This window comes from Mus caroli, unplaced genomic scaffold (genome assembly GCF_978045245.1).
Source record: "Mus caroli unplaced genomic scaffold, Mus_caroli_1 scaffold_7, whole genome shotgun sequence".
NCBI classification, from domain to species: domain Eukaryota; kingdom Metazoa; phylum Chordata; class Mammalia; order Rodentia; family Muridae; genus Mus; species Mus caroli.
The window spans coordinates 85,372,002-85,388,069 of record NW_028227262.1 but is presented as its reverse complement, the minus strand read 5'-3'; the positions used below and the strand labels follow the sequence as shown (position 1 = coordinate 85,388,069).

The 16,068-nt window shown below is 33.0% G+C and overlaps 1 protein-coding gene across 2 annotated transcripts in view; it reads left to right on the top strand.

Annotated features, from left to right (window-relative positions):
• Positions 1–16,068, top strand: part of Grid2 (glutamate ionotropic receptor delta type subunit 2) — a 1,534,794-nt gene that overhangs the window by 268,921 nt on the left and 1,249,805 nt on the right. For both annotated transcript variants that reach the window (XM_029478539.2, XM_021164478.3), the window contains exon 2: positions 673–828. In XM_029478539.2, coding sequence (XP_029334399.1) covers positions 673–828 — 156 coding nt within the window. The remainder of the gene's footprint in view (positions 1–672; positions 829–16,068) is intronic.

Sequence of the window (16,068 nt, the reverse complement as noted above, 5' to 3'; positions counted from 1 at the left end):
TAGGGACACCTGTGCTTAACTATGATGATATGGGCAAACAACTGTTAAGGGTGAACTGTGAGACTCACTGCCATCATTATAGTGATTGTGAGAAAAATGTCTTAGTTAATGCTTCAATGCTTCAGGAAAAGGTTTCTTGTCAGTTCAAAAACTTGCATATGTCTGAATTCTCTGTAAATGCTGTTGGGTTTACTACTGTCAAAGGTTTGGAAACCCTATTCAAAACTGGGAAGGAAAATGAATGCAGGAAACTCAGGAACAATTAAGTTGACAATAGAACTTGAAACTGTCTAGTCTGGGAATGGGTCCTCAGGAATGTCCAAAGTATAATTAGTGACACACACAAAAAATATTCTGTGATTGCCAAGCTTCTTATTACCCGTATGCTGTATTAGCCACTCTCCTACAAATTCTAAATTGCAACGAGCACATAAAACTGTCTTCAGGATGCTTTCCCTGCAACAACAGTTTAAAGTACCATTCCTCATTGACACTTGAAACAAGTAAAGTTACTTCCATGTTCAGTAATAGGACAGTATATACCTATGGTGAATACAGTGACATCTTTAAATGGAAGTATACAGTTTTCAAGTAAATGTGTCTTAGGCATATTGCCAGAGGTCATGACAATGTTAATGTTATTGTTTAATAGAAACATTCACTTCTTTCTAGGAGCAATTTTTGATGAATCTGCTAAAAAAGATGATGAGGTATTCCGCACGGCAGTTGGTGACCTCAACCAGAATGAGGAAATCTTACAGACTGAGAAAATCACATTTTCTGTGACATTTGTTGATGGCAACAACCCTTTTCAAGCTGTTCAAGAAGGTAAGTCCATCAGTGGTCTATTGTTTCTTTTGATTATATTATTATTCAGTAAAATGGAAATAAAAATAGATCCATAAACAGCAATTCAATGTAGGCATCACTCTGAGCCATCTCATCTAATTAGATATTACTTTTCCTGAGAGTTCTTACCTTGTAAGATTTTATGTTACATTCAAGTTTTGAAGGCCTGTCATATGAAAAATTATGATCTGGATTAAAATATGATGTGAAAGAGGATATATAATTTACAGTCAAGAGCTTTATGGCATTGGTATAACTTCAATGGAAATGTAACTTTACTGTGAAATATGACTTTCTATCAGAATTTTTGCTTTGGATTTCTCTGTGATTACTGCTGAATTGAGTATTGTTACAACTTGCAATGACATTTTAGGGGTACAAATACGCTGCTGCAAGGCAAACCTGGAGACACTACCCACAAATCAGCAGGGTTATGCTGTGTTCCTAGGGCGAATCTCTGGCTGTATTTCTCCCCACAAGTTTTCAAATATTAAAGAAGAATCTTTTCTTTTCCATTCTCATGAGAGTGAATTAATGTTCTCATTGACAAAAGTAATCTACAATAGCATTTCTTAGATTAGTGGAAGTCTCTGTTTGAGGCTGATAATCTAATTAAGTTTTAATACCCTTGTTTGGTAAAGCGCTCATTGTTGGGGAATTGTTTTTTATGTTTTCTAAGAGTCTAGATTTATTTTTGCCATTTCCCACATAATTCACTGTTGAAACATAATTCCTGCCATGATGATATTAAGAAATGGAATATTTGGAAGATGCTGAAGGCATGGTAATGAGAGATTTTATATGTAGGATTAGTGCTCTTTAAAGAGGTAAGGGGGAATGCTGCCTCCTTTGTCTTCAAAAGACACAACACGGAGACAATTTCTGTGGAGCAAAAATACAGATATCAGGCATAGTCTGCTAACTCCCTGAACTTTGCCTTCCAGCACTGAGAACTTTCCATTCTTTGTGAGTTACCAATTGAAAGTTGTTTTGTTATAATACTTGCACAGATGAAGACATTGATCTGTTTTATATTTTATTGTGGCTATACTTTTAGATAATGAAGGTCAGAGTAATCTAGTCAAATGAATTGTTTTTATGGACCATTAAAAATCAAATTTGGAAGAAGAAAAAACAAAACCACGTTGGAAATATAAATTAGTTTGGCAGGAAACAATGTCAAGAGACTGATATTGAAAGGATGAGAAAATAATGCCAAAAGTTTAGTACATGTACCACTTTATCTACTCCTAGAACTTTTGATATGTACATTGTTTTATAGATGATCATAAGCAATAATTTACATCTATTCATAGACTAGATATGACACTAGTGGTCTGAAAAGATGTTCTTTATTGCTGATTGGATAGTATAAGTCACATTATTTGTATAAAATAAACAATTTTCAAAGAAAACTAAAAATATATATTTAATAATAAGATAGATTTTGATTTTTAATAACTGGACATTAATACAAGGGCATTTTTTAAATGCACCTAAATATTTTCACATTAAAATCATAGCTTTACCACAAATTATTCCAATGTTGAAAATCACTTATGGAAGCATTTGTAATATGTCTGATATTAGAATTTATAAAGAAGTTTACAAAATAATTTAGAATTTGAGGAAGATATCCAATAGCTTATAGAATGCATGTTCTCTCACAGTAATGTTCTCAGTGAACTCTTGACAAGTTACTTTGCCACCCAGTGCTTTCATGACCATGATTAGAGCAGTAAATAAAGATGTCTGACCCACTTATCTTCCAAGTCTTGATGTGTCAATCTTCTTGCCAAATCAACCTAACCAAATGCCCTGAGATTTTAAGTGTCTACCTTGGTTAAAAAAGTAGATGGGGATAAATGAAAGCAACAAATTAGGTGGGAGGGATTTATGAAGTCTGCACATATTTCCTCATTGGAGCGTTGAGGGTTTATTTTTAAAACTGCAATAATTTTCTTTTAGACTGTGCTTTGTGTATCCATCCTTCTCTTAGTTCAGTTCTAGAAACAAAAATATTTCTCAACAGAATTGTAAGACTTGAAAGAAGTTGTCACAGTGAAAGCAAAATGGGAGATGTAATAAGTTTCACAGATGGAGTCTCCTAGATATCTTACAAGGATGAAGGATCTTGACAGATTGCTTGACTGGTGTCTGATACTAACAAGATGTTCTGGGCCAGTTATTTTGATGGTCTGTTGTGGGTGCTGAACCTGAAACAAGTTCCAGCTTTAGAGAATCTTGTTGCCACTCTTCTGTATTTAGAAAAAATTGGATTTATTTTACAAGTGGTAATAATTATCTCAAGACTTACTATAAAATTATTATTTAAAAATAACAAAAACTATGCAGGATAAATAAAGAACCACTTTGGAAGTCCCATTTCATTAAATGATATCAAGAAGTTTAGGAGAAAAACTATGTCATTAAAGATCACATTGTGTTTGTGTGTGTGTGTGTGTGTGTGTGTGTGTGTGTGCATGTGAGAGAGAGAGAAACAGAGAGGCAGAGAGACAGAAAGACAGAATGATATAGAAAGAGAGATCATCTCTTCTTAGTTATACTATTAAAATCTATGTAAAATAAATTTAATATTACCAACTTATTATAAGGTATAAAAAATTAAATGGTGTTATTTTATTATTTATCAATCATTTTTAAAGATTTTACAAAATTAATAGCAAATTTACAACATTTCTATCTTTCTGTTTGTATGCATTTATTTTAAGTTTAAAGCACAATTCTTGAGAATACAGCATGATTAAGAAAGTAGAAATTTGATCAACAATGAATAATAAGAGAGATCTAACAGAAAACTTGTCACTCAAAAGACAAACCAAATCCAATTGTTATCTATATTTTATTTTAAAATTCCAGTCACATAAATATGTTAAGAGCATACTTAGGGCTGTGATGTTAAAATACTCATCCTACTGTTCATAGATGGAAGCATTCAGTTCCTCGGGGTAATGAAACAGATTTTGAAGAGCCAATTTTTAACATGCGATTTGTCTTATTGCTAATAGTGAATAATGGAAAACTCTGAATCAGAGATTCCTAGTTAACGTGGAGATAGTACAAAATGACTAACAATGTTTTCTAGCATTGTTATAGGACCTCAAGTTTAATATTTAATTGTAAAGTAAGCTTTTAAAAATATATATCTGTTATTATTTTTCTTATAAAGGGCAACAATTAATTGGGACTGGCTTACAGTTCAGGGGGGTTGTCTATTATCATCATGGTGGGAAGCGTGGTAAGGTGCAGACAGACATGGTGATGGAGAAGATCTGAGATTTCTACAGGCTAATCTGTAGACGGCAGAGAGAGAGACCATATATTGGTTACAAAACAGGGTTAATTTTATATTCTTTGATAATCAATGACCATTTTGATTGTATTTCTCACGATATAACTATGATCTTAGTTCATACATCTAAGTGAAAAATAGAGAAATATTTAGTTCTGATAAAAATAATTAAGAATTTTCTTTCAGCAAAAAATTGTTTCCTTACTTCTGAATATATTTTATAAATTATTACTTTTGTATAATAAATTATTCAATAGTAACCAAGGACAAATTATTTTTCACATTTTAACAGAGGATCTTTCCTTGCTTTATTTTGTTAGTTTTTAATATTCTTTGTAATATATTTTGATAACTAAGGAAAAGGATTTTCTGTTTCCATATGGCATAGAGGAGGGTAAAAAAACCCACAAATATTTCTAAAACAGCCAGTTAAGTATGTTTGAGTGTAAATTTAAATCAATGTAAAATGTTTAATATGTAGTTTAATCTATTATGATTCCAGGACATGAATTAATTCTTATAATTCTTTTATAATACATGCAAATATCAGCAATGAAGAATCAAACAGGAACTTAATATCGGTGTAAGTATTAGTTACTGTATTACATCTAACAGTAAAATTACACACACACACATACACACACACACACACGTGAAATATCAATATTGTGAAATATCAAAATTTGTATAACATTTCAGAAGTATTTTAGAGGATTAAAAGGTTGAAAATGTGTGTTTGTGACATTTTTACATGAATTATTTATACTCAGAGCATACTATAATGGGAGAATTCTGGTCTGTATGATAAACATTTACACTCTATAAATCACTCATATTCTGCAGCCTTGGAAAACCTCATCAGTTAAAAATGAAAAGTTCAGCAAATGCATGGTACATTATAAAGGCAATTTGACCCTATGATTTTATGGCTTCTTAACATATTTAAGGTGTTTAATTTATTCTTAGAGAAGGCTTTCCATTTCTGAAATTGCTTCTAGGTTTGCTGTGATTGATTTTTAAATAAAATATGCCTCCTCATCAACTGAGTCATCACAGTACTGAGAGCATGTCACCACCATTTTCAGGGAATGGTCTCTTGTTAAACGTGAACAAACAGATTATGGCTACATTTCCTGTTTCCTCTTCCATCAGAGATTGTTTCTTCTGTGTGTCAAATCATAGAGATATTAGTAATTTTGTTTCTCTGTGGACAAAAGACATATCCAATGCAACTTAGTTTATGAACGATTCATGGTAATTTTAGACAGATTTCAGCTCATCATGTAGAGGAGGGAAAGCCATAAGAACAGCAATTTTCCAGGTAATGAGAGAGTGCTAAAGTAGCTAATGGCATCAGATCACAACCGGACTACATAGCTGGGCCCTTAATCTTTAGAGGCCCACAAAAAGTGCTTTCTCCCTTCAGGTAGGTTTTATCATCTGAATGATCACAAAGCTAGGATTAGAAGTTAGTAAGTAGTATTTGAAAATGACCTGTGGATTATTCTGCATAAAACAATAACAATGTAGAAATACCTACTATGAAAAAAACACTGATAACTTTACTGAAACAGTAGTACCTATACATTTTAATTTTTGACTGAGACTAACATACTGCAGCTCACAAAATGTGAGAATTTGTAAGACAATGTACTACTTAGGAGTATCTCACTAGAAACTGAATGTAAAAATCTGATCTATATGATTCTTATATGTAAGATTTCTGGAAGGAAATGCTATTTAGTAGCAAAATTTAGCTAAAAACCTTTCATATAATTACTCTTATCTAAAACTTACCAAAAAATATTACAAAGTGTAGTGAGGATAGTGACATGATAATACTATAGTCACAAATAACTTTTGAAGAAAATATAGAATTACCGTGAATTATTGAAAAACATAGTGACCTCTACTGTTATAAATAATAAGTATATTAAAATATTTAATGAGTATATATATATATAATGCAGATAAGTATATGTCTAATCATATATATTATGCATATATCTATGTTTCCATGATTTGCCATGTTATATATTGGTCTCAAATTAGGCAAGAAAATTGGATAAGTATAAAGTTGGATATTAGTAATGCTGATCTCAATTCAAAAAACTGAATTTATCTTTGGTTGTCAACATGATAGCTATTTTGATAACCACTATTATCTGAAACATTGTTTATTGTTTGTATTTGCCCCCAGGTGGCTCTGAATCTACCCAGTTGTTAGGGTCCATTTTCAGGTGGATACTCCAGCTGGATTCTTGTTGCTGTGTTGGCAAAGATAAAGGAGACAATGTTGCCTCCTCCCTCATTTTCATGGTTAGTTCTCCAAGTTAGCACAGGAAGATGAAAATTAGATTTGTAGTGTAATTTATTTGACAAAAAATAGTGATGTTGCAGCATGTGTACTTATGGTCTGGTAGATTTAAAATACCTTGTTACCATTTCTGGGAAGCACAGAGAGCACATGGAGACCAAATTAAAGCTTTCTGATGATTTGTGTGGGCTTAATACAATCAGAGAAGTAAATAAGGCACTGAGTCATAGCTAAATGGGATTCAGTTGTGGAGAGTGAGAGTGTAGAAGAATGATGTACATGAAGGTCAAAGAGAGAATGAGTTCAAGGAAAGCTTTATACTTGCAGAGATGTCTCATCTCTGGTATTTGAGGTTGTTTCTGACAGGATTGTTTAAAGCTTATCTGACTGGACTTTGCACATTTTCATTCTGACTTTTCATGGGGGAATATTAACTCTTAATCATCTACAATGGTTTCTTTGCATTCTCAGTACTGATCTTTTTAAATAACACATGATATCATGTCATTTTCTAGGAAATTCTCACCTCACTTTGAAACATACTTGTTTTTTGGAGAACTGGGTTATAAGTGAGAAGAGTGGCTAGACTGGTTCCGTAAGCTATAATTTCAAATGTAAATCACTTCAAATATATATTACACATGAAAAATATATTCCAGGATGAAAGGAGGTATTTGTGTTCACTGTGTGTGTGTGTGTGTGTGTGTGTGTGTGTGTGTGTGTGTGTGTGCCTGTGCCTGTATCTGTGTCTTATGTGCAGAAGAATACATATCACTGGGATTATTGTGAAAATAAAGAAAAAATACTAAAACAGAGACTTTTTAAAGTTTTATTTTGATTCCAAGAAGATTCTCTATTTTGATTTTATATTACTCATGAATTAGGTATATTGTTATTGCTGTGACTAAATTCATAAATAATAAAACTGAAGAGGGATTTTTTTATTTTGGCTCATTGTTCTAGATGATTTGCTTCATTTACTGACTGCTTGTTTATGTACCTGAAGAATGTAGAATCCAGAATAGAAACATTAGGATAAAATACACTGAGATAAGATAAAGATTATTAGTAGGTGATATCCACATAAAACCTTTTGTAGCATGCCTACCAGAAATGTATATTTCCATATTAGGCCCAAGCTTCTAAGATTTTAGCACTTCATCTTACCCATATAACATTAAAAATCCAATAAATAATCCAATAGTGACAGACAAGATGATATGACCAGTTACTTTCCCCCAAACGTCATTACTGAAAATTACTGAACTGGGGAAATAGCATTCAAGACAACAGCTTCTGGGGAAACACCTTGTTATTATAATCTATAAGAGAATACTTGTTATATAAAATAGAACAATTTGTGGTGATGCTTTGTGGATGTATCAGGGTAGAACAGTGTGGTACCCAACAGGGGCTTCCTCTTCTCTGAGGAAAAAATATGAGGTAATGGGAGGAGAGACTTGTGAAGTTGGAACTGACTGAATAAGAGGGGGCATGATGGGGATGTAAAATAAATAAATAAATAAATAAATAAATAAATAAATAAATAAATGAAAAAATATCAGTGTCAACTTTTCAAGACAGAATGTAAAGATCTATTTATGATGACCCCAAATGAAAAAGTACAAGTCCTATGTCAAGCCAACACCAGCTCATTCTATCAAACTTCAGTTCCATAAAGAGTGGCTAGATTTTTAGTTTATTTCACCATTCTTGAAAAACATTTAAAGCTTTCTGAAAAATAAAGCTTAAATATTGGAAAGAAAGGTGGATGGAAAAAAAGGAATTTCTAAAATGTTTAATTTTTCATTGTCCCTTGAGTTGTAATAGACTTTTTAATGCAATGATTATTAAAACTGGCATTTATAGACTCAAACGCATTTAATCAAAACACCTAAGGACTTTACACCCACATAGGGGAATTATACAAGAGAACTATGATAGAATTTTGTGTTAATTTAAAACAGTGAGATGAATGAAACCAAGTGGGCAATGACAGGAACATACAGATGATATATATGTATGGTTGAAAATGTATTTACATGGGCAGGGTAGTGATGGATAAATAAGAAAAAGATGTAATTTAAGACAAGTTTTTTTTTTCTTTAGAAGCTTCTTTGAAAAGAATGTAAGTAGCATTTCAGTATGGAATTTCAGTTGAATATGGAAAATTATATATGGTGTGGTATTCTGTGTTTGAAAACAATTGTCTTTTGAAGCCTTAAGGTTTATTCTGTTTATTTATGAATGGTCATGACCACGGACTCATCATTTAATGTGTAACCATTGCTTATGAAATTCTCACCTAGGTGATTTTCAATGTTGTAGACTCCTTTTGGAAATCGAATAATTCAAAGAAAAGGACAGCAATACTGCCACAGGGTTAAAAAGTCATTGCTGTTGGATCCATATCTTTAATTTTTAGCATGATTCTGAAAACATTTGTTCTTTTCTTAACATTTGTCCTTCTAGGAAAAACAAAACAGAACAAATTAGAGAATTGATTTTACTCAGATTTTCTCATTTTTTAAGGCAGAACAATCCATAGAAATATATTAATGTTTTAATAATTAACAATATGGAAGCCTAAGAACGAATCCTCATTTTCTGGCTTTTTAATATGCAGTTTGCTGTGCAGTCTGAGAGAGAATCTCATATAAAAACACTAATAAATGAAGCAGCATTCACCTTTATATGGTTTCTGATCTCCTGTGTGCTTTAAAAGGAGCATTAAAAAACAAACAAACAAAAAACCCTGATTTCCCTTTTTCTTTTCTTATCCTTTTTGTTTCCTCTCCTCTTCTTGATGTCTTCCTTCTCATTCTGCTCTTACAATCTATTTGCTTCTTTTTCTGCAGGGTTCCCTGAGCATGGGGTTGGGGTGGGGGGTTGAATTTAATGGAGACATTCCATTTAGGGCTGAGTGTTCCAAGGTCTCTCATTCTCTGTATGATATAATGTGGTAGGTCTTCTTATTTCTTTCCATCTGCTGCAGGAAGAAACTTCTCTGATGATAGATGAGCATCTATGAGTACAGCAAGATGTCATTACAACTCATTTTAATGTTATATATTTTAGAATATGCAATAATAATAATATAGTAATCTCTTAATCTAGTATTTGTTTTACATTAGGTCCCTGGGCTATCTAGCCTCAGGTTGTTGACTGCGAGCAGTGTTCTTGATACAAGCCATGTTAGGTATGGGTTACAACTCATAGAATATATCTTAAGTCAGATCAGATATTGGTTGGTTACTCCTAATAGCTTTGTGCCACTATTGTACTTGCATATCTTCCAGGCAGGACACCATTGTAGATGAAAGGATTTGTGAATGGTTTGGTGTTTATGTTTCTTGTAACAAAGATTCTATAATATATGGGAAAAGGGTTTACATAGGCATCAGCATGAATTCTTCATGTTGTATGAGTTTTATAGGTGTTGCCTTTAGCAATGGGGCCTTGACATCAGTTTTTGAGAGCAAACTATAGTCTTGGTAACAACCTGCATTGTTTGAGTATATCCTGGGACTTTTTGGCCAATATTGTAATAAATGTAACTCAATCCTGGTATTACAAGCTTCATTTAGTTACAAGAAGGTGTCCGGTTAAACTTTTGCCGTCCTCATTATTTGACAATTTTACTTAGATGTCTTTCATATATATATTACAAAGCTTCTACTGTAAGAGATTCCCACACTGCCAATTGGCCCTTAATTTTAGGTCTTCCCATAGGACTCCAGGTTCCTTTCTTTCCTTCCTCTCTTCCTGGATCTTACATTACATCCCTAACACCATTCAACTCTAACTAGCTATTCTATTTCCCATTCCTAGGGAGATTTTATCTGTCCACTCCTGTTTCTGACTTTATAACCATCTTCTCTGTGCTTCTAGCTGTAAAACTCTTCATTTTTTCTTACACAAAAATGGTTTTATATAGATCCAGTGAATTTGCATAGAAAACTTCTGTATTACACTTGTCATAGATGCAGTTGCAGTACCATAGGCATATGAAAGTCTAACAAGAATTATGATGGTGATATCACTGAGACCTCCTTGATAAGGATCTGGCTAGGCTTCTGTTCCTATGTTTGAACAAGCCGGTACTGCAGCAGTGTGAAAATACCCACGAAGTCTCTATCGTTTGTAAGATCAGATAAGAGGTGGACTGTAGAGTCCATATGCTCTTTAGATGTTGATATTTGTTTTGGCACTGCTACAACCATCAGACATCCCGTGGTGGCTGGCAGTACCATCTTCTGTTTTCTAAAGATTATATTTGCTCCGATAAAGTTCAGCCATATTAGAAAGATTTCAAGGATGAAATCTTACTCTCTTATAATATGTAACAAAGAAATAATTGTGGTATATAAGCAAATGATACAATTTTGAAGATTTAAGGCTGAACATCTTTCAAAAGAAAAAATCATTTTTGAATAATTACTTTATATTAATATCTTTGTTTATACTCCTTAGTTTATATACAAAGCAGCATGGTCTATATTTTTATTTAATGAACTATCTTCTTATTGTTATTAAAACTGAAAATAGACTCTAAACTATCAACAAATTTTACTCAATACTGCTTAGTTATTCCCAGTATGAACACACAAGGCAAGATATGTAAATGCAAAGAAGAGATGTTTTTCTACTTTCTATGATAATTTTATGACCTGAGTAATAAAAGCAATAACTCCATCTTGCTCATATGTAGTTATATTGTGTACTAAGTTGTTAGCATGGTATACTATGGGCAACAGTAAGTTTTGTGTGTGTGAGAGTGTATGTGTGCCCTGTATTTTCTGCTAATATTGGAGCAATGGAGTGTGCAGTTACAGGATTTCATAGAATTACTAAAAGAATTTGAATCTGCTATTTTAAATAATTATTTTAAAAGGTTCTACTATTACTATCCTGGAATAGTTACCATAGTAAAGGGTGTGGTACTTCTGATACCCACATACCCATATTTCTTTTGGTATTGTGTGCAGAGGTTTCACCGACATGAAGCCATTTTTTTTTCTTAACCAGTTCTCAAAAAATACTTTATGAATATAGCTCCACTGTTATATCATAATCCTTTTGTCCTTAGATCCTTTTTCACCTTGATGCTTAGGCTGATGTAGACTCTGTGCTTTCCAAGAACTTAGGATCAATCCCAAGGTTTCATCAGAGTTGAATAACTTAGTGTTCACATGACTAATTCTAATAAGTAAGTCTAATTTTTACTTGTGTGTATCTAAAATTTCTCCACTATTTCCATAGTCTATAAAATGTCATCATAATATTTTAAAATACAACCATATAGTATGAATTAAGTATGTGGCTAGTATTTATAAAAAGTCATATGCTCAATTTAAACAAATGTGCTATTCAGATGCAGTTTATGAATATTAGTATTACAGGTACTACATGAAATTTCTTGTATATTACAGAAACTCAGTCTCAATTCTCTGCTACAGGATTTGTCACAGTGGTTATATAAATCACAGTTTAATTATTGTTAGTGAGTGCCAAATATGAAGATGGTAAGTATACAGAAGCGTCAATCTTTCCATGTATAAACAAGGATAGTAATGAAAGGTGGAACATTTAAATTTTATTATGATTAAAGCTTTTATTATTGTAAAATATAATACAGTAAAAAGAATTATGTAAAGGCAATGGCATAGGTTTGACAAGTCAGCAATAGCCGTGTAAGACATATCCATCATCATGTTTCTGACGGGAGCTACTGAAAATAAATGAAGCTGTACACAAATGACCCTACTGTAGTGATGAATGTCTTCCCCTATGACTGCCAACAGAACAATGTTTCATTGCTTTCATGTTTCTCCAAGACACTCCTCATCAATCCTGACCACATTAATATTCACAGTACTGAATGGCCTTTATCAAGAATCCTGGCACCTTGGTTGATTTCAATTTGACCTTAATGTCCAAATTGCCATCTACAATCCTTATCCTTAACAGACAGATGTGTGCATTGTGCATTTCTAGAATCTGCCTCCTAGAATTTACTCTGTTACACATCATCAAGTACAATAAGTATTAGTAATGGTGCACCCTGTCTTTGGTTCTTTCTCTTTTTCCAGTTCAGTAAAGCAGTAGCAGCCATAGCATACACAGCACTGTATCTGAGAGTTATTGTTTGCTATGAGCTGGTTACAAGCTATAGTCTTCACACCTACTAACACACTTCATCCTGATCATCCTGTTAAATGTTAGTGATTAGGCACATTTTATATATAGAATTAGGCACAGAGAGGTTAAACAAATTGAAAAACAAAGCAAAACAAAATAAAAACCAACCAACCAACCAACAAACAAACCCCAAAACACCATTAAGATTGTAAAACAATACAGTTTGCAGAGTCCCAGTTATAACACTCGGTGCATTACATTTCATAGAATTCTTGTATTTTAATTGATCAATCCAACAGCTTATCCCATGCTACTTTGCCACACAAAAGGAGTAAGACCTATATTGCAATCTGTTCAGTGGCTGTGAGATATTGTGGTCCATATATGACTTTTTTTGGACTGGGCAACCATTAGTGTGCTTTTCTGGGCTTCTCCTGTTAAGCTTCTTATTAACATATTCTTAAATATATTATAAGATGTAGATTAGCTATCAGAAATTTCTATGAAATAACATTTCATTTACATTTTTTTGTTGTTCATTCAACAACTCTTAAATACAATGCTTGTGACTAACTGGTGAGTTATATAGATGAGGAAAACTATTAAATTTTCCTAAGTACTTTGTGTTTCCAGTCAAAGAGAGTATTCTCACCAAAATATTACAGGATAAACATTGGCCACAACTCAGGGATCTACACTGGACAGAATTGGTTTTGGAAAAGTAGCAATGAATTTGGAAAATAAGATTATAAGCTACAAGTTTACAAAATAACACTGTATTCTGAAAAAAAAATTCAATTGATAAAGGCATACTGGGTGAGATTTCTTTACTCACTTGGGCCCTTTAGCCAAATATAATACCAGTGTCTTTCAGTTTTCCAAGATAACCTATCTTGGAAGCAGGCCATTATCAAATTATATATTTATCTTTGCGACAATCTTTACTTCCTGAAAAACAGAGGTTATTTTTCCTATTAGTAAGCAAGTAATATTCATTCTTGAAATTATTTTATCTTGTACTGCTTTGTGTTTTATTTTCCCATAAATAATTTTGAGTTAATATTTCAATGATAATTGTAACTTAAAGTTTTCTAAAACCCACAAAGTAATGATCTAATGGAGTTGTAGTAAAATATATCCTTACTATGGGATTATAGCAAAAAATGAATACAGTGTAAGCATTAATTTCATGTTTGAGAAAAACCATCTCTGAAAGAATCAGTTGCTGAAATGGGTAATTAAAGGAATAGCTAGTACTAAAGTAGGATTTTTTTTTCATTTTCTACTTTTGAAATTATAATTATATCCTTTCTCCTTTCCCTCTCCTACCTTTATTCACCCCCTCAGTATGTTAGCCCTTGCTCTCTTTTAAACTCATAACCTCTTTTTTTTTTTTTTAATTAGCTGATGTTATGTGTATCTTTGCAGGAATGGAAGAGTTGTCTACATAGCATAAAATACTTTTTTTTTTTGATGAGGGTCTTTGAGCCATAGCCTTTCTAGCAAGATTGCCTGGATGTAAACTTCATCTTTATCATTTACTAGTATTAGAAATTTAAAGTTTTCAACTCTGAATTTCTAATCTAAGAACTGGAAATATTAAAAGCAACTATTTTAATATCTATTGTACTTTGACGATAAGTGTAGAGCATTTTTTTCAGTACCCAGCCAGGGGGAACTTTGTGCAAGCCTGATTAATTTTATTTTTTATTTACTTTTTATTTTTTTATTACGTGTTTTTCTCAATTACATTTCCAATGCTATCCCAAAAGTCCCCCATACCCTCCCCCCACTTACCTACACACCCATTCCCACTTTTTGGCCCTGGTGTTCCCCTGTACTGGGGCATATAAAGTTTGCAAGACCAATGGGCCTCTCTTTCCACTGATGGCCGACTAGGCCATCTTTTGATACATATGCAGCTAGAGTCAAGAGCTCCGGGGTACTGGTTAGTTCATAATGTTGTTGAACCTACAGGGTTGCAGATCTCTTTAGCTCCTTGCATACTTTCTCTAGCTCCTCCATTGGGGGCCCTGTGATCCATCCAATAGCTGACTGTGAGAATCCACTTATGTGTTTGCTAGGCCCCTGCCTAGTCTCACAAGAGACAGCTATATCAGGGTACTTTCAGCAAACGCTTGCTAGTGTATGCAATGGTGTCATCGTTTGGACGCTGATTATGGGATGGGTCCCTGGATATAAAACCAAAATTTCTTTCAAAGTGATTTATACTTATTGCAGGACTGTTGGAAATTATAGTAAGTGACATGGATGTTTGCTCACTCCTGCAATCCCATAATTATGAAGACTGAGACAGATCAATTTCTATTTGTTTAAGGCGAGCCTGACTATGCAGTGATTTTACGGTCATCAGAGGTTACAAAGTATATCCTGTGTTAAAAAACATATCTTAAGGCAGAACAAAATGGTAAAAAATAATTGACAATAATTATAATACCTAACTTCTACACTGCCTTCACGCTATGCTACTTTTTGTTTGTTTTCGTTTATACATTGAAATCGATTGTTTAAAATTCTTTGTAGACATCTAATTTTTGGAAATGTGGATATCTAGATAGCCTAAATTTCACTTTATAATAACTAAAACACTATATACCTTAAAGAATAATTATTTGAATGCATTTATGATTGTTTAAATGAGTAAGAAATTACACAATGCCACTCGCGTTCTAATGACCAGCTATGTGACAACTATACAGCTTGTTAATTCTGAGAATTATATTTAGCAAGAAAAATCTACTACCTGAACCCAGTAATGTTGCTTCTGTAATATAGTAGAAGATAATATGGTAATTTTTGAAATATACAATAAAATGCAATACAATATTATCAACAATGTTTCATTCTATGGGAAGCTGATACTGAGAATCACTGAAGTGTGTTTTCTGGCTCTAACAAGATCTATCTATAATAAAGGGTAAATCAATAATCTTTCTGCACACAAATCCTGAAAATACAAACCACACAGTGACTAATGCTTGGGCCAGAATTTAAATGATGTGTCTGAAGCCTTGTTTGTTAATTCGTGGTAGGGATAAGACTCCTATGTGTAACTCCTTCCCTGGGTGTTTTGTTCCGAATTCTAAGAAGGGGCAAAGTGTCCACTCTTTGGTCTTCGCTCTTCTTGAGTTTCATGTGTTTAGCAAATTGTATCTTATATCTTGGGTATTCTAAGTTTCTGGGCTAATATCCACTTATCACTGAGTACATATTGTGTGAGTTCTTTTGTGATTGGGTTACCTCACTCAAGATAATGCCCTCCAGGTCCAACCATTTGCCTAGAAACTTCATAAATTCATTCTTTTTAATAGCTGAGTAGTCTTCATTTTCTGTATCCATTTCTCTGTTGAGGGGCATCTGGGTTCTTTCCAGCTTCTGACTATTATAAATAAGGCCGCTATGAACAAAGTGGAGCATGTGTCCTTCT